The sequence below is a fragment of the Haemaphysalis longicornis genome, unplaced genomic scaffold (genome assembly GCF_048455015.1).
Source record: "Haemaphysalis longicornis isolate Haplotype H1 unplaced genomic scaffold, Haemaphysalis longicornis Haplotype H1 scaffold_10, whole genome shotgun sequence".
NCBI classification, from domain to species: Eukaryota; Metazoa; Arthropoda; class Arachnida; order Ixodida; family Ixodidae; genus Haemaphysalis; species Haemaphysalis longicornis.
The window spans coordinates 78,528,707-78,548,273 of NW_027526204.1; the positions used below are offsets into that span (position 1 = coordinate 78,528,707).

General features: G+C 49.5%; 1 protein-coding gene across 1 annotated transcript; it reads left to right on the top strand.

Moving 5' to 3' along the window:
- The first annotated feature begins 2,026 nt into the window (after positions 1 to 2,026).
- Positions 2,027 to 2,722, top strand: LOC144159911 (organic anion transporter 3-like). The gene has a single exon (XM_077691567.1). It carries the CDS (start codon positions 2,027 to 2,029, stop codon positions 2,720 to 2,722), a length of 696 nt encoding a protein of 231 aa, XP_077547693.1.
- The last annotated feature ends 16,845 nt before the right edge of the window (positions 2,723 to 19,567 follow it).

Consider the following 19,567-nt stretch of genomic DNA (forward strand, 5'->3'; position numbering starts at 1 on the left):
CCGATCAGATTATTTGTACGTTGCTTTCTTCTCTTTAAGTAATAATGATCACAGTCAACTATTCGTAAAACTCAATTTACCTATAACGTTACCAAAACCTTGCACAAATATACTTTTCGGGGACTGCCTTTGTAGTATATGCGAGTTCGCATGTTTATCATAGAACCCTAAGGCCAAGGACTCTGCCGAAGCGCCTGTTGATATTAAATTGCCTTTTCTGAAGCGAAGAGTCTAAAGCGCCGTCCTGCGATATTCAAATATTCAAGACTTTGTTAGCACTGGACTAAGCGTCTGCCGTTATGTTGCACAGGTTCTCTTTTAACTTGCAGATGGCAATGCTGGTGGTTCGAGTCCGGCTATGCAACCTTTATTGTTTTTATCATGAGTTAGAGAAACAAGTTTCTTGGCTCAGATTAGTTTTCAGAGTGCTTAAAGTTTGCTTTATGGAAAGATTAGTTCAGCAAAGGCTTGGTGAAATATGGAAAGTTTAGGCAAGATTTTTTTATTTCCTGTTAAGGTTAGGTCAGGCTTTGTTAGGTCAGGCCTTCGGTTAGAGTTTGAAATCGCGTTGGTACACTCATTCAAAGTAAGGTTTTAAACTGTTATACACCACTTCCCCGGAACTATGTGCAAGAAGACTCTCCCTGCAAAAGAAACAGCAGTGGGTAGGCGCAGACTACGTGATCTCTATCATGCACGTCTTGCCGTTGCCAAACATATCCGCTGAAGGGTGGTCCAATCTACTGTGCTGTACGTCTGTTAATCTATTTTTAGTGACAACATTGCTGGATAAGACGTGGAGACGGACGAGGAAGAAGAATTTATTGCCCGTATTTCTCTCTCTTATCATTTGGGGCTTCAGAAACGGGATATTGCCGCCGGGGTGTTTGTTCTGCTCTTCTGCGTTTCATAGAAAATTCCAAAAGATTTACAACCTAATTCGCATCTTATTCTGGCTCCTCACCTGAGCCCACCAAAAGCATCCATTTCTGTTTTTTTTATTTATTTATTAAGTCCCACTAAGTCCCATCGCCCACTACAGGAACGAGCGTCGCAAATACCCATTCCCCCACCCGAACCTCTCTCGCGATGAAGCTACTACCTTCCGGCGCCTACAGACAAACTCCTACCCACATAACACCCTGCTACATGCCATGTATCCCACCCAATACCCTGCCACATGCAACTCCTGCCCCCTCCCAGGCACCCAGTACCACATTGTATGGGAGTGCCAGCAATCCCCTTCCCTCACCCCTAACCCCAACCCTACTTATGAGCAGTGGGTGGAGCTGCTGACCAGCTCCGACCTTCCACACCAGCGACGATTGGTGGAGAGGGCACGGATGGCCAGCATAGCCCAAGGCATCCCGGACTAAGGAAGCCTCCCACCGGGCGGGTGCCCTAACATCAGCACCTGGTCTCCAATAAAGTTTATTCATCATTCATCATCATTTATTAATATTCTCCTCCTCCTCTCCCTTTCTTCTTCTTCTTCTTCTCCTTGTTCTTCTTATTTATCTTTATTTAGTTATTTATTTATTTATTTATTTCCTTTTATTGTTTCAATATTGACCAAATTCCAAACTCAATTACTCCAACACAAGTAAAAAAAAGCTTCCAAATTTTTCTAATTTTCTTTGAATCATCCACCTAGGCAGCAATCTCATTCGAATTAACGACTGATGTTTGGCCGATCCCCTGATTGGGTATGCGCCAATATTAAGGAACAACAACAACAACAACATATTTCTCCCACGCTACCTGTCCTTTTCTTTCTCGGTTTAGCTCTTCCGACTTATCACTATCGTCAGCCATTCAACTTTTTGTAAGGCGTTCTTATAACGTCGACTCATAACGTATGTCAAACAACCAGGCTAACTGACGTATTCTGTGTTCGGAATGTGTCATTGGTGATACAGGAAGATTATCATCATCATCGTCAAGTAAGACACGCGCATAGACAAGCAGCGGCCCACCTGAACGAACGTGCGCCCATGGTCCTTGGATTTTCGCCACCCGAACTACCATGCCTCAACTGACCGAGAAGAAACCGTTCGCATGCCTTTCCCCGAAGGGTTTCATGATGGTCGACATCGAAACCAGCGAAGGTTTTGACTGCGAAGAGGCCTTCGGAAGCGGTCACTTCCAAAACCGCATTGTCCTCTTCACAGCCATCGCCAATTTTGTCATGCTTACCCACGCAATTGCCTTCCCGCTCATCTCGACAGATATCGACCACTGGTGCAGGCAGCCCACTGGCTGGAATCTCTCCGCCAACACGTGGAAAAGCATCGCCATTCCCCTCAAGCCGGATGGGCGGTACAGCCAATGCACCATCTACGCCAACCCCGGAGACCCCAATGACACCAAAGCCGTGGAGTGCGATGCTTGGGACTACGACCTCGGACGGGTAAACACAAGTATCGTCAGTGAGTGGAACATGGTGTGCAACCGGCGTTCACTGAAGCTGCTCGGCAACGCTGCGTTCATGGCCGGTTCCATAGTATTCCTTCTGCTTTCGGGCTACATCGCAGACACCTTCGGCCGATTGCCGGTAGTCCTGGCATCTGCCACTGTTTTGATAATGGCCACCCTGGCTAGTTGTTTTGCCCCGTCATACCCCGTGTACTTGGGGAGCAGATTCCTCCTGTCGGGGTGCACCATCTCGCTTTGCGCTGTGACAGGTACCATCCTCGCAGAGACTACCTCGTGCGCACGATGATCGACCTCATTGTCCGTAGCCCTCCTGATGGGTCACTCAATGGCCGATACCTGGGCTGCTATCTTCAAATCGGTGCGGCCCTTCCACTGGTTTTACCTTCAGCTGGCCATTCTGGCACCCACGCTTCTTGTCCCAGTCTTTTTCCTCCTCGCAACGGAGTCTCCTCGGTGGCACATTGCCAGCCGAAGGCTCGAAGCGGCGGGTCGCCTCATGCGCACCGCAGCAGAGTTGAATCGTACCAAGAGCGACGGCGTCACTCTCCTTCTGGAAAGGGTTGAACGCAGACTCAAGGCCGAAATTGGCATGGATGTAAGGACAGCACGGGCCACAGACATGGCAAGAGTTGCGCGACGTCCAGCAGCGATCATGTTCTGGTCTTTGTTTTGCGTTATTGTAGCCTACCGCTCGTTGCTGCTTTTACGAGTCAGAAAGAGCACAGATTTTCCGTGGATGAACTGGGCTTCAATTAGCGCCAACGTCCTTGCATACTGCTTCGTGTTGAAATTTGGCAACTTGACTGACAGGACAAGGCTCATTACAATAGCCTTCCTGAACATCGGCACCCTGTGTCTCCTTGGAAGCATCGCTGAGCTGGCCGGCATCTGGGTATCATCGTTAGACGTTGTCAGCAGTGTCGTCCTCATAATGGTGGAGGCCACTTCCAACGCCACGATATTTTTAACATTGTCTACGTCATCGAACTCTTCCCTACCCCAATACGGGCCGTCGCAGTGTGCTTGTCTTATGTAGGCGGTCGTTTGGGCAGCACTGTCGGATTTTTGTTGCCATCGCTCACAGGAATCAACCACGAAGACCTTACCTTTGCGCTTATCGCCTCAGTGGAGTATTCTGCGGCCTATTGCTTCCAATACTTGCCGCGGGAGTACGGCACCTACGCGAGGCTGGCAGACGCCGACCCCGCACCTTCGCCTTCGATGGACAGCAGACGATATATAAGCCCGGTTGATGCGATGAAGTGCTCAATCTCGCCACTGCGTCTTAACAAGAAATCCGCAACGAAGTCTCCGAAGAAACCCAGAACTCGCACTCCATAGTTACTCGTATTTTGGCAGCGACTTTTCTATCTGACGCGTGACACTTATCCGTGCATCTTACTTCCGAACACTCCGTGCGCATTGAGAATAATATAGACGTACTACCTTTCTCTTGGTGCGTTGCATTTCTCGTGTGCATGCAACTGGTATGTCCACCGAAGCGGGATAAATTATTTTAGCATAAGAGGGCATTTCGTACAAATCATGCCGATGTAATTCATTTTATCGGCCCCTCGGCGACCGTGCAACATAATTTTGTTGTATTTTCTGAGGATTGTTGATTCAGCACCTGAATACATCTGATGACAGAGCATGGGCTCTGTTGTATAATCTTTTAGGGAATTAAACTCGCTCAGTTAGTCTTTAATTAAAGATTTTGTTGTTTGTGTTTAGCGTTCCATTGTCGGAAGGCGCCCAAAAAATCTACCTCCGTTATACAGTCATAGCGTGATGATCAAGCGGCTTGCAGGAGGAGTTGCCTCTGTTTAGACGATAGAAAGCCAAGAGAAAACTGCATAAGGCATGGCGAGCAGACGACAGCGATGATGGCGGTCGCGGCATTTTGGCGTGCTTACAATATGACAGTTCGAACGGGAAGAGCGATGCTCTCAGCCGAGCCTGCTAGGCGCAATGACTCCACTTGTCTGAGGTACATTGAACTAGAATGAACTAGAATACTTGGGTAGTGGAAAAAGAGGCCGCCTCCGAGTGAGGAACTTAGTTTCAACACCATGCGGTGGCGGTCGTATGCCCCGCCCGAGCGCTTTTTCGCCACGGAAAGCGGCGGGCAGGCGAGCGTCGGGTTAGTCTCCGAGGAAAGGGTGAGTCCTGGGAAAGCTGCATCTACGCTCTCTGTACATTTTAGTAATTTCTCTATAGCTCGTGACGAGGCGCAGCTACGCCGGCTCGTCCTCGGCCTGGACGGATAACTCTCGGGCGTGATGGTCGGTGACTTAGTTTCCTTCCACCTTCGAGTGAGCCGGCACCCACACAAGCTGTAAAGCTCGCCTCGGGGGCCTTCGCTTGGACAATATCGGATGCACCGCGGGGGCACCCTCCCTTTTCGGAAGCTGGCATACGCTTTCTTAGAGTCCGTGACTCTACTGCCGGCCCTCGGATGTGTTAGCGCGAGGACCACGGTAACTTCCTCTGCTTCGATCGATTGGGTCGTGCGGACCGATGCGCAGGTGACCAGGGTGTCTATGGTGGTGACCGCAGCCGTAGCCTTAGATCCATACTTGGGGAAAAAAACGCCGCGTCCACGTAGAGGACGTCCGGGTCCTCTTCGAGCTGGCGAGCCAGCGCCATGGCCCTTGCGGACCGCCTACCTTCCTTTTTCCCGGGCTGCATGTTCCAGGGAAGGGGCTTCGTGGTTACGACGTCCCTCCACTCGGGAGGTAATGTCTCGGTGTCTGTTTGCGGTTCGATGCTTCGTCCCACCTTGCGCTGGACGGCCCTTTCGTGTTCAGTCTGACTTGGACGGCCCGTCCGTGTTCGGTCCGACTTATTCTGATCCTTTGGTTAGAGAGGTGGGCCTCTACCATTTCGTCCACCGTGTTGTGCCTGCCCATGCCTAGCAGTTTCTGTGTGAACGAATGCACCGGCACTCCCAGGGAGAGCTTCGTCGCCTTTCTGACCACCGTGTCCACGGCCTCACGGTCCGCCTTCGTCAGCTGGAGGTTCAGGGTGGAGTAAGCGATGCCGGACACGATGAACGCTTGCACCAATTTCAGGATGTCTTCTTCCTTGATTCCTCGGTTCCTGTTTGTGACTCTTCTGATCATTCTCGAGATTTGTTCGGAGACGGTCTTGATCTTGTGTGTAGCCGCGATGGCCTTGCCGTCGTCGCGCAGCAACAGGCCCAAGATGCGGACCTGCGGCGTCGGCTCGATCTTCCTGCCGTTGATCGTGACGATCACGTTTGGCGGTGCTTCCTGCTTGTGCCTACCTTGCTCCGACTGGCCTCAACAGCTCCGGCTTCTGCGCGGTACAGCTCAGCCTGCAGGTCTTGGCATACTCGTGGACGGTCGTCGCCGCCCTCTGCAGGGTTTATTTCACCCCGGCTTCGGAACCTGCTCGGGACGTCCACACCATAATATCGTCGGCGGGGTACGCTCGGTCCACGCCTTCAATCTCTTGGCGTAACCTGAGCAGGGGCACGAGGGTCAGGTTGAAGAGCAGCGGCGACAAGAGCGACCCTTGCAGAGTGCCCCTGTCTCCAAGCTCGATCGGGTCGGACCGTTCCTCTCCTATACTTATGGTCACCGTACGCTTGGTCAGAAAGTTCTCGACGTAGCCGTACGTTCTGCGGCCGCAGCCTGTCTTGCGTAGGTTTTCGAGCACGCTTCCGTGGGACACCTTGTCGAAGGCCCCCTTGAGGTCGAACGCAAGTGTCCCGCGGGGCGAGTGTCTCGTGGCCTTCTTGAACACCAGTTTGTTTAGCTGGAGGAGGACGTCTTGGGTCCACAGGTGCTGGTGGAATCCGTACATAGTAGCCGGCATCTGGTTCGTCCCGTCCAGGAGTATTTGAAGAACCATGCATTCCACAACCTTGCTCACGGAAGACGTGAGCGAGATAGGAGGCATGATCTCGATTGTCAGCAGTTTGCCCGGCTTGGGGATAAATTTCACTTCCGCTTCCTTCCATTCCATGTGTAGTTCCGAGCTTTGCTATGCCAGGTTGACGTGGTCCAGGAGCTCGGCGTCGCCGCGTCGTTCATGTTGTTCAGGAATCGGTAGGTAAAGGCGTCCATGCCGGGTGCGCTCTTTTAGATGCCACGAATCTCATTCACCCGCCTTGTCCCTCCATCCGGCGTCGGCGTCGTTGTTGTCGGCGCCCGCCCCTCCCCCATTCTCCTCTCCGCGACTCACCCCCTCTCCTCTCCAACAGCTAACACTCTCTCGCGAGGGGCATTGGATTGGATGCGAATAAATTGGCTTGGATTGGATTGGCTTGGCTTGGCTTGTCTTGGATTGGATTGGATTGGGATTGAATTGGATTGAAGTGGAGTGTGTTGGATTGTGTTGCGTCATAGCCGCGGCAGACGCACTGGCGCCGGCGCGTCCCCTCACCGTTATGCGCGCTATAAAACGCGCTGCCTGCGCCGCTCCGCTCCATCGTTCCAGTGCCGTTCCTCCGCTGTCCAACGCTGTAACGTGAACCCCCTATGCGTCGCATCTACACAGGGGTGACCGCGAGGGGAGGTTTTAGTTTTTTTGTTACTCTCGTCGATGGCCGTCAGTAGTTCTGTGGTTCTAAAGGGCTCGTACAGCTCCGGATTTTCGGGTCCCCCTTATTGAATCCTCCGGCAGTGGGAACCAGTCTTCGGCAGTAACTAGTTACTAGTAACGCGTTACCGGTAACTAGTTACTTTTTTCAGTAACTTGTAACTGTAACTAGTTACTTTTACATTAGAGGAACTTGTAACTGTAACACTGTTACTTTTTTGTGGAGTAACTGTAACGAGAAATATCGTTACAGTTACTTTATTTCTGTAAAAAAAGTTATCCAACAGCCACACTCATAAACGACCGATGAGCAGTTTGCGCGTTTCACTTTTTCGGCCTTTGTTCCGCAGCACCTTCGTCTACTTCATCTATGCCAGCTCACTCCCTTCGCATGGGTGAAAAACATCTGGACTAGAAATGTTTAGGCGTGCACGTGTGCGTGGTATCTCACGCAGTCTACTAAGGGCTCGAAGTTTCTAAGTCTAAGCTGCCGTATTTTCCTCAGCAGCCTGACATCGCTCTCACCCAGGACATAAATAACGCTGCGACACGTGTCTAAGCGCACGTGAATGCATGTTGAAGCGCCAGAGCCTATAGGCCGACGCGCGGCTGCACCATTTTCGCCACATCTGGGGCGCAGTAAAAGTGTTTGACACAAAGGCGAACAGGAAAACAAACACCCACAAATGCCGCACAACGCACTGAAACCTGAACGCACTGAACGCACAACGCACTACAACCGTCACTTTCGCGGAAGCCTGAAAACTCCGGTCAGAGCGTCGCTTTCTCATTAGCGACGTGCAGCCCCGTTTCTGGGGTCATAAAACGCCGCGGGGAGTCTCTCGGCGGCCTCGCGCTCGCCCAGCCCTGTGCGCACTGTAGAGTGTTCGATTCACAAGTCGCCGTTGCTTGCGACCATTGTGCTCTTTAGAGACGCCTGGCCGTATTTGGGACCACGCGCTTGGGACCCCTCGTCTAGAGGCTTCATTGAGCTGTCAACAGTACTCGAGCGAGGTCAAGGAACTAATAAATTTCAAGCCCCTACACACATACTACGGCCCCAACGATGGTGACCCCCGAGTGCCCTCACACCAGCCACCATCTTGGCCGGCAGACGTCTGACCACACTGCCACTGCATGAAGAAATGTTCTTGGAAAGCCTCACGACTTCGTTTCGAGGGCTGTGGCCGAAGCGAAAACAGTAGCTACATCTGATTCTGAATGTTGCGTGCAAGGAATACTTGGGCGAACTTCGATCGGCCTACGCCTCAAAGCAAACGAAGGGAGGGGTTCCTGGGATCGGCGACGTGACTGCTGTGGAAGGCTGAGTGTTTCCCGGTCGAGACGGCGAAATCCGCCTTTGTGAGGACAGGGGGAAGGCGGGTGAGGGGGGAAACAGTAAAGCGTTTATTTCAGTTTCTATTCCCTTTGGAAATATCTTGTCTCATTTCGGGGATGTGGGTGGCTAGGGGGTGGGGCGGGAGAACAACTCCGAGGGCCCACAGACAAACCTCGCTTCGGCAGTGGCTCAAATTGGCCTCCGTCTCCGACCACGAGCACGAAATATAAAGTTAACGACGCGCATTTTTGAGTATCTTTCAAAAACACTTCGACAACCGATGTACTCCCACGTCCGTTTCCCCATTCCTCCAAGGGCCTTCTGTCGATCCGCCACCTTAGCCCCCTTTTTCCCATACTCTCTCACTACGCGGGGCGGACAAGCGACGGCATTGTACCCGAAAATAAATAAAGTTGACATTGAAAGATTGTTTCGGCTGTGTTGTCATCCAGCTTGGTACAGTATAGGTTCGGCCTCTCTGATTCCAATTTTGAAAAACAACTAATTCTGTGCTACAATGATGTTTGCAAATACATTTCTTAGAGCGAGAGTGCAGCAACAAAAAAATAAAGCTCCTTGTGATGGATAGCAAAACTTCCTTAATAAAAAAAATGCGGCGTACACAACGATTGTTTGTTTGGGCATGAGAGTGCATCATTTTAAGTACAGCTGGTGTAGGCTTTACTACGTGTAATTTTTACTACCTGCATGCCTTCGTACGTTTCTATTATATAAGCCAAATCTTTTCAGTAACAGAAAAGTAACGACGTTACTTTTTTGCAGTAACTGCAACTGTAACTGGTTACTTTTGGAAAATTCGTAACTGTAACTGTAGCAGAGTTACTTTTTTGGGTTAGGTAACTGTAACTGTAACACTGTTACTTTTTTTTCGGTAACGTGCCCATGACTGGTGGGAACTGCCCGCGCGCCGTACTAAGATACTTCGCCTTCAGGTCTTCGATGAGGCTCTTGCCATCCCAGAGGGTTCCACCTCACACGGTGCCTGCGTGCACTAGCCAATACCTTATTGGGCTCAATAAAAGGTGATCCTTTCTCTCTCTCTCTCTCTCTCTCTCTGAGGAGAGCAGTTCTTTTTTCTTGCAAAAATAGTAGATAATGCTATTACTGTACCAACCTTTTTATGGGAAAGGTACCTACGTCGTGTATTTACTGTTTGCTCATTTTTTCATCAAAGTTGGCTAACCGAGCAGACCGCGTGCGCCGTGCTTTAGCTATCGAGGCTATCGTGCGGGTACTTTTAAGTGCGAATGCACTTCTTAAGCGAGCCTGAATCGTCCGCCACCGTCGTCCGCATAGCAACAGCTGTGGTTGTGCGCGTTCCTCGTCTTCCCTAGCAACGGGGGGAGATGGGCGCGCGCTACTCTCCTCCTCCTCTCTCCGCTCAGTGACTGCGGGTGTTGGGCGCCTCCTCTCCACTTCGGGCGGGAGAGCTCTCGCTCTCGTAGCGGGCGCTCCGCATTCCGATGCGTGAGGGCGCTCGTGTAGCCCTCGCCGTAACGGCGGGCACTACTCTCCTCGTCCTCTCTAGCTCAGTGACTGCGGGTGTTGGGCGCCTCCTCTCCACTTCGGGCGGGAGAGCTCTCGCTCTCGTAGCGGGCGCTCCGCATTCCGACGCGTGAGGCCGCTCGTGTAGCGGCCGCGTGGCGCGGGAGGGTATTAGTCGAGCGCGCGCCGTCGTCGAGAGCGGTCGCTGGTCCTGCATCTCGATAACGATGATGGCGGACCGGGCAACGGTACCAGCAATAACGAGTGAAATATCTTTCTTTGTAGTTGTGTGCGTGTGTGTAATCTCTCGACTACTCATTAAGATCACGATATCCACCGTAATCGCGCAATCAACAACCGTGCATTCGCACTTACGCACTCTCCCCCTCGGGGAAGTGCGAGGGAATTTTTTTTCTTCGTTGTTTGATGATTTTCTATCGTGTTGTGTCCAATCAGGGATCAGTGGCGTGCTTTGGGCTGGCCAGCGTACGTCAATGTTTCTGCATTGGTCTTTCTGATTTTTCTATCAAGTTTTGCATACCGAGCAAACAGCGCCGCGCGTACGCAAACGTTTACGCTGTCTTTTTTATCCAAATTTTACCCACGCAGAACACATGACAGATGTCTTAAAACTTTAGTCAAGGCAACAAAAAGCGTGCAAATACAAAATTCGCGACCGCAATTCACAGAAAAGCACTAAGCCACACGGCATCATTTTACTGCGTAACCATTTCCAAACTGCAGGCTTTTTTGCGTACTGAACACCCATAAACATAAAATAATTGCAGATTATTTACATTTAATTAGTTACGTTCACGTTACAAACCATTAAAACAAAGAACCAAGATAATTTACATAGGTGTAGATCCTGCTAGGCTCCTTTTACAATTTCACAAACCAAGATCATGTGCGGGGGCTAGCTGGTTTCGATTTCCTATAAGGATCATGTGCAGCGACTCAACAGGGGGGAGGCAATGTCATTCTGTTATCTGTTTATTCTAGGTGTTCGCTTACCGAACTGTAGATAATTACCAGTCTGACTGACTGACTGACTGACTGACTGACTGACTGACTGACCGACCGACCGACCGACCGACCGACCAACTTAATGACTGACTGACTGACTGACTGACTGACTGACTGACTGACTGACTGACTGACTGAGTGACTCACTGACTGACTCACTGACTGTACGGTTTCATATTCAAAATTTAACTGCGCGAAAGACGGATACAAGAAAGGACACGGACGAGCGCTCATCCGTGTCCTTTCTTGTATCCGTCTTTCGCGCAGTTAAATTTTGAATATGAAACCCTTCTAACTCCCCTGCTGTCTCTCATTCTACTGTACGGTTTAACGCGCCGACGCAACGCAGGCGATGAGGCGCGCCGTAGTGGAGGGCTCCAGATTAATTTTGGTCACCTAGGGACCTTTAAAGTGCGCCAACATCTTGTACACACGGGCGTTTTTGCTTTTCCCCTCCATCAGAAAAGTGGCCGCCGCGGCCGCCGCACGTGCCAAACGTCCGGAGCGCTTAACTATAGACAATAGCCCCGGATACATGGACTCTACGAGGAAAGGTCGAGTCGACTGGCGGGTTCAGCTACCTTGACCCCTCCAGCGTTTATATGAACCCCGTTCAAAAAATCTAGGTGAGGGAAGAGGAGGGGTCCTGGAAAAAGAGTTACCGTATTTTCACGATTCTAATGTGCAGCTTCTTTTGCTAAAAGGGAGCCTAAAATTTGTGTGCGTGTTATAACTGGGCTGAAAACCAAAATACGCTTTAAAGTGGCCAGCAACATTGCCATGCGGCGGACTGAAAGTCCCCCCAAAATCAAACTCAATCCAATAAAAACAATCCGTCAACACCATGTGAATGAATTTCACCGCACTAACTCCTCAATGGCATGCCGCGTACCTTGGTCAGCTGTTGCATGTTTTTTTTGTGCTTCTGAAATTAGCCCATAACACCTAAAATTATGAAGATCAAAATACTTGAAATCTCAAACAGCTTTAATGCACCCCGCTATAACTTTATTTCCAGCAGGGGCTCGATGAGCAACCTTATAAAGCACAATCATTTTTGGCTTCCACAGCTGCATACGATCTCCCTCTTCCAGGTGGTGTCACGTCTTTTTCATCTGCGCAGTACCATCAGTGTCAAATTGTTTTTTTTTTCGAATTTTCACTCGCGAACTCACCCGCGCGTTACGATAACGGGCGCGTTCGAACCGCGCAAGTACGGTATTCTGCTCCCCGTTAATGTATTGATTGATTTGATTGTGGGGTTTAACCCACGACGCAACGCAGGCAATGAGGCGCGCCGTAGTGAAAGGCTCCGGAAAAATTCTGACCACTTGGGAATCTTTAACGTGCGCCGAAATCTCGTACACACGGGCGTTTTTCCTTTTCGCCTCCATCACAAAAGCGGCCGCCTCCGCCGGGAATCGAATCGCGACCACATGCTAAGAGGCGCAACGCCTTAGCCACTGAGCCACCGCGGCGGGTCGTCGGGTTAATGTCTACGGCGCTTATAGGAACACAAAGGGAGAAGCAGAACCAAAACCACATGTGAGAGTCGAAATCCAAGTGTGAAAAAAAAAGCTCGGCGTGCTTGTAGCAAAAACAGGTTCGGAGAAAAAACATTTGGCCGCGTTTCGTTTCAAATGTCGCCAAAAGACGATATTCTTTGTAGACATTTGCCAAGCAAATGCCCCCCTTCGTTTCCCGCTCCTCTCTCATGCTGTTCCTGTACTGTTGCGCTCATCCCAAGGTAAACACACTTAAGGTTTGCGCAAGGCGATTTAAATTTACCGCGTTCCACTGCTACAGGCCGGGTTCCTCGATGCCAGCGCGTAAGTACAGCGGAGACGCACGTGAATGGAGACGGCCAACTACAAGGTTTATAGGACCACGTGGCCGTGACCACGTGCGTTCCAAGCAACACGTGGGACCTAGCTAGTGGAACCTTCCGTTGCTATTGCCGCGTGATTTTTCATATGCCGCCAAGAGGCGGTGGTTCTCTGCCGTAGATGTAGAATACCATTTGCTATTAAAAAACAAAGCATGCATGAATTTTTTAATAAAGGAACACTGTAAATATCCCTTGTGTACTAATTTCTTGGCTTATATGTTCATACTTGTCAACAACGTGGACAAGTATGAACATATAAACCGGACTTCGACGTTTACATTTAGCTGTGAGTACAAAAGACTATTGCGCAATATCAATTTTGCTTTGGCCGGGTGGCTCAATCGAGTTACAGACAGACAGACGGACGGACAGCCAGACAGACAGACATACAGTCAGACGAAAATTTCAGGCTTTAAGTAGCCCAAGAAAGACTATCGTCTTTAATGATCAGTACCACAAGAACGCGTCCACTCGCCGGAGCGCGCGAGCAACGCCGAACGAATCCCGGTAATGAGCGCAAACGTTGCGCGTGGGAGAAAACACACAAGACACAGAAAACAACAGAGAACGAAAGCAAAAATAAAACAAAACCCGCAGTGTTCATTGTTCCCAAGAGTTTCGAAAGGCGGACCTTTTTTCGGGGGTTAGCTTAGAATAGACAGAAAAACGCTTTTACACACTTTGCCTCCGAGGGCTTCCCTTTCTCCTCAGCCTCGCCAATCAGAACACTCGGGGAGAGTAAAAGAGCGCGATAGTAACAAAAACATGTCGTAACTATACAGAAGGTGGGGACAAAGGAAGAAAAGAGGAAGGGAGAGAGGAAAGTTGCAAATGAGGAGGAGGCACAGTTGCATGTATATATAGATATATTATATATATATATATATAAATATATATATATATATATATATATATATATATATATATATATATATATATATATATATATATATATATATATATATATGTATATATATATATATATATATATATATATAGGGTTTGGAAGTGAGAAGCTCGTTAGGAAATACAGAAAGAAATGCCGGCAGTCTACAACGCCAAAAAAGGCATAGAGGAATGGTTAGACTATTTTTTACCGTTAGTGACGTTACATTATTTTTTATTAATTACGTGAGAAAGAAAGAAAGAAAAACACGCGCCCAGAGCGGGGACCGAACCCACGCCTTTCGATTAGATCTTGAATGCCTTACCAATTCGGCTATCTGGGCGACTGTGTTCTCCTTCACTTTCTGGGGTACTTATATATACTACAACTGTATCTGATGCTTGAGGGTGGTAGCCAGGGCCACTCAGACTACACGGGGAGAAGGGGACCTTCTTTTCAACCCCCAGGGCGTGAGCGAAGGTCTACAGCCTTTCATAAGCGGGTAACTGGCGGGAAACCCTTTTATGCTACCTTAGCATCAAGGCTGCCAGAACCGAGGCCCTCGCTAAGCTTTCGCAAGATAATAGGCTTTGGAAACGAGGGGCTCGTTAGGAAATACAGAAAGAAATGCCGGCAGTCTACAATGCCAAAGAAGGCATAGGAGAATGGTTACACTATTTTTTACCATTAGTGACGTTACATTATTTTTTTTATTTATTACGTGAGAAAGAAAGAAAGAAACACACGCACCCAGAGTGGGGACCAAACCCACACCTTTCGATTAGATCTGGAATGCCTTAACAATTCGGCTATCTGGGCGACTGTGTTCTCCTTCACTTTCTGGGGTATTTATATTTACTACAACTGTATCTGACGCCTGCGGGTGGTAGCCAGCGCCACTCAGACTACAAGGGGAGAAGAGGACCTTCTTTTGAACCCCCGGGGCGTGACGCGAACGTCTACCGCTGCGCACAGACGACTGACTTATGGCTTCCCCGTTTATGAATTGCGTCCCTACCATTTAAACGAGCTGAACATATTCAAGACATGTAATCCGTACTATCACGGGGATTCCGCTGCATACCAAAAGAGATGTACTATCGGAAGCAGTTTCGCTTCCTCCCGTCGCTAACTTTATAGAGGAGGCGACGCTCCGCTTTCAGAAAAACCTTGAATACGTACCTCAAGGACAATCTATTTTGAAGTGGGACACATTAAACAGTACTTTTAATGCTGACTTCTTCCACCTGCTGTTCCACCCTGGGAGCGACCCGCCCTGGTCCACCGCAGACGCCGACCCATTTCTCACCGTAAACGCGCCATGCGGGGACAATATTTCCGCACTCTCGCCAATGACACAGCTTCGGATGAAATTGACATTTTCACAGACGAAGCCATGAACGGCACAACAGCAGCAGTTGCCTCGACCTGCCCTGACATCCCCCAGCTTAATGGCTCTCGCAACATAACAAACACATACGGTCTCACTGATGGAGTCAAACTTTTCGGAATCGTCGGCTCCGTTCAGACCATAAAAAGTATGACATTATTTATTACCACCAACTAGTTCCGTGTCATCACTGACTCCCGTGTAGCTCTACAGGAACTGAACAGGACCTTCTCGCCCAATTCTATGGCTACCAATATTCTTTACAAAATTCGAGTCCTCAGTCATGAAGGGTTCAAGATACGAGTGGTCTGGCTGGACTGCTCACACACATGGAGGGGACGCAAACCATTCGGCGAATATTGCTGCCCGGGAGTGTTTCAACAATCCTCCTATGGTTCCCACGTCCATCCAAGAACGACCTAACCCAAACAAGCACGCGAATTGCATTAGCAGCAAAAACTTCCCCGCATTTCCCCGAGGGGAAGAATGTGAAAGTGCGAATGCACGAGTTGAATTTGCGCGGTTCGGTAATGTTCGCGAAAGAGAGATCACACACACACACACACAACTACAAAGAAAGAAAGATGCATTTATTCACAGACACCTATTTGTGTTGTCGTTGTACTTGATTGCTAGAGCGGATCTCAGCTTTGAAATTTCGTGTCAGTACTCCTTTAAGCGGGTGCATTAGCCCTTCTCACGCCCGATTCCTGGCCAATCCCCCACGTGGGTATGTGCCATGTCAGCGGCCAGGCAGCGCGCGCCCATCTCCCCCCGTTGCCAAGGAAGACGAGGAGATTCCTTGCCAATCCCCCGCGTGGGTATGCTATGCGGACATCGCCGGTGGACGCAGGTTCAGGGTCGCTTAAGAAGTGCATTCGCACTTAACTTGCCAATACCCCATGTGGGTATGTTATGCGGACATCGCCGGTGGACGCAGGTTCAGGGTCGCCTAAGAAGTGCATTGCACTTAAAATACCGTCGAATTAAGAACCTCAGCCAGCAACGGCTTGCCGACGCCTCACCACTTGGTTTTCTTGCTCCTCTGCAGTCCCTACCAAGAACAGCAGAAATGTTTGCAATAAACTCTACCCTGACTCGGCATACACTCCGGACGCATCTCCAAATGGACAACGCATAAGCACCTTGGTAGTCATCTGTTCCCTTACTGTGGCAGCAACAATACACCGAAGCTTTTCCACCTCGTCTGGGCATGTTCATCTTATTCAACACACCGCGACCAGTTACTTACAATTCAAGTACGCCCGACGACTTCTGAAGAACATGTCCAACATCTCAGGAACAACCGCCAAATTTTACAGCCAATTACAGAATTTGGTCTCGAAACAGGTCTCTATAAAGTAGTATGATAGTGGATCGTTCACCCACTCTCTAGATGTCCCCAGAAGCACACCCTATGTGGCTCCTGAACGGCTCCTTTTGGATACCCAGATGATGGTCGTATTAGAGTGTCCTCGCCACAACTTCAACTGTCCATATCGTGCTAAGTGAACGCTCACACTGCAGTGAAAAGACTTTATATGAACCATCGTCCACTACCCTTTTTCCCACGTCCCTAAACAAGGCCATTGGCCTACTCGTATAAAAGTCATCCATTTCATTCCTCTTCCTTCTTTCTCTTCTTCTTCTTCCCCTTTTCTTCCCCTCATTACTTTTTCTACTCTTCTTCCTCCTTCTCTTCTTTTTCCTCTTACTTCTTCATCTTTCTCTTCTTCCTCTTCTTCTTCCAACTGAACGTTGTGGCTTGTACACACGAAGGATGAATGATTGTAACCGGTGATGAAATTAGTTCTTTATTGCTTCCTTCTCTTTGCGTTAAGAAAGAATCACAGTCAAATGTTCGTAAAACTCAATTTACCTATAACGTTAACAAAACCTTGCACAAATATTCTTTCCGGGGACTCCCTTTGTAGTATATACGAGTTCGCATGTTTATCATAGAAGTCGTATGGCCAAGGACTCTGCCGAAGCGCCTATTGATAATAAATTGCTTTTTTTAAGAGAACTGTCTAGAGTACTGTCCGCCGGGGCTCCAGCTCAGGGCTGGAGTCACAGCTAGGGCGCCGTCCAACGATGTCCCAATATTTAAGACTTTGTCAGCACTGGGCAGAGCGTCTGCCGTTATGTTGCAGAGGTTCTCCTTTAACTTGCAGGTGCCAATGCCGGTGGTTCGTGCCGGCTAAGCAACCTTCATTTTTTTTATCTTGAGTTATAGAAACAATTTTCTTGGCTCAGGTTAGTTTTAGGAGTTTTTAAAGTTTGCTTTCTGGAAATGTTAGTTTAGCAAAGGCTGAGTCAAACAACAAAAGGTTAGGCAAGATTTTTTTGTTTCCTGTTTACGTTAGGTCAGGCTTTGTTAGGTCAGGCCTTCGGTTAGTCTTTGAAATCGCGTTTGTACACTAATTCAAAGTAATGTTTAAAACTCCTATACACCATTTCCGTGGAATTACGTGCAAGCAGACTCTCCCCGCAAAAGAAACAGCAGCGGGTAGGTGCAGACTACGTGGTCTCTATCATGCACATCCTGCCGTTGCCAAATATCTCCGCTGGAGGTTGGGTCCAAACTGCTGTGCTGTAGGTCTGTTCGTCTATTTTTAGTGACATTATTGCTAGGTGAGAGGTGTAGCCAGAAGAGAAAGAAGAATTTCTTGCCCGCATTTCTCCCATGCCACCAGTCCTTTTCTTTCTCCGTTTAACTCTTCCGACTTATCACTGTAGTCGGCCATTTAACTTTTTGTAAGGCGTTCCTATAACGTCGACTCATAACTTATGTCAAACAACCAGGCTAACTGACGTATTCTGTGTTCAGAATGTGTCATTGGTGAAACATGAAGATTATCATCATCATCACCAAGTAAGGCACGTGCACAGAAGAAGCAGCGTCAGACTAAAACAAACGTATGCCCATGGTCCTTGGTTTTTCGCTACCCGAACTAATATGCCTCAACCGACCGAGAAGAAACCGTTCCCGTACCTTTCCCCGAAGAGTTTCATGATCGTCGACATCGAAACCAGCGAAGGTTTTGACTGCGAAGAGGCCTTCGGAAGCGGTCACTTCCAAAACCGCATTGTACTCTTCACAGCCATCGCCACTTTTGTCATGCTTACCCATGCAATTGCCTTCCCGCTCATCTCAACCGATGTCGACCACTGGTGCAGGCAGCCAACTGGCTGGAACCTCTCTGCCAATACGTGGAAAAGCATCGCCATTCCCCTCAAGCCGGATGGTCGGTACAGCCAATGCATGGTCTACGCCTACCCCGGAGACCCCAACGACACCAAAGTCATGGAGTGCGATGCTTGGGACTACGACCTCGAACGGGTCCATACAAGTATCTTCAGTGAGTGGAACATGGTGTGCAACCGGCGTTCAGTGAAGCTGCTCGGCAACGCGTCATTCATGGCCGATTCCATAGTATTTCTTCTGCCTTCGGGCTACATCGCAGACACCTTCGGCCGATTGCCGGTAGTCCTGGGCTCTGCCACTGTTTTGATGGTGGCCACCCTGGCCAGTTGTTTTGCACTGTCATACCCCGTGTACTTAGGTACCAGGTTCCTCCTTTCCGGGTGCACCATCTCGCTTTGCGCAATGACAGGTACCATGCTGGCAGAGGCTGCCTCGTGTGCACGACGATCGACCTTATATTCCGTGGCCCTCCTGATGGGCCAGTCGCTGGCCGATACCTGGATTGTTATCCTCAAGTGGGTACGGCCCTTTCACTGGTTTCACATTCAGCTGCTCATTTTGGCACCCACGCTTCTCGTCACAGTCATTTTACTTCTCGCGGTGGAGTCTCCTCGATGGCTTATTGCCAGCCGAAGGCTCGAAGCAGCGGGTCGCGTCATGCGCAGAGCCGCAGAGTTGAATCGTGTCCAGAGCGACGGCGTCATGCTCCTTCTGGAAAGGGTTGAACGCAGACTCAAGACCGAAATTGGCATGGATGTAAGGACAGCACGGGCCACGGACGTGGCAAGAGTTGCACGACGTCGAGCGGCGATCATGTTCTTGTCTTTGTTTTGCGTTATCGTAGCATACCGCTCGTTGCTTCTTTTACGAGTCAGAAAGAGCACAGTATTTCCGTGGATGGACTGGGCTTCAATGTGCGCCAATGGCCTTGCATACTGCTTCGTGTTGAAGTTTGGTAACTTGACTGACAGGACAAGGCTCATTACCATAGCCTTCCTGAACATCGGCACCCTGTCTCTCCTTGGAAGCATTGCTGCGCTCACCGCCATCTGGGTATCATCGTTACACGTCGTCGGCAGTGTCGTCCTCGTCCTGGCGGAGGCTACTTCCAACGCCACGGTATTTCTGAACATTGTCTACGTCATCGAACTCTTCCCGACCCCTATTCGTGCGGTTGCAGTGTGCTTGTCCTTTGTAGGCGCTCGGTTGGGTGGTACAGTCGGATTTTTTTTTGCCATTGCTCACACGAATCCACCGTGAGGACCTTGCCTTTGTGCTTATCGCATCAGTGCAGTATTCTGCGGCCTATTGCTTCCAAT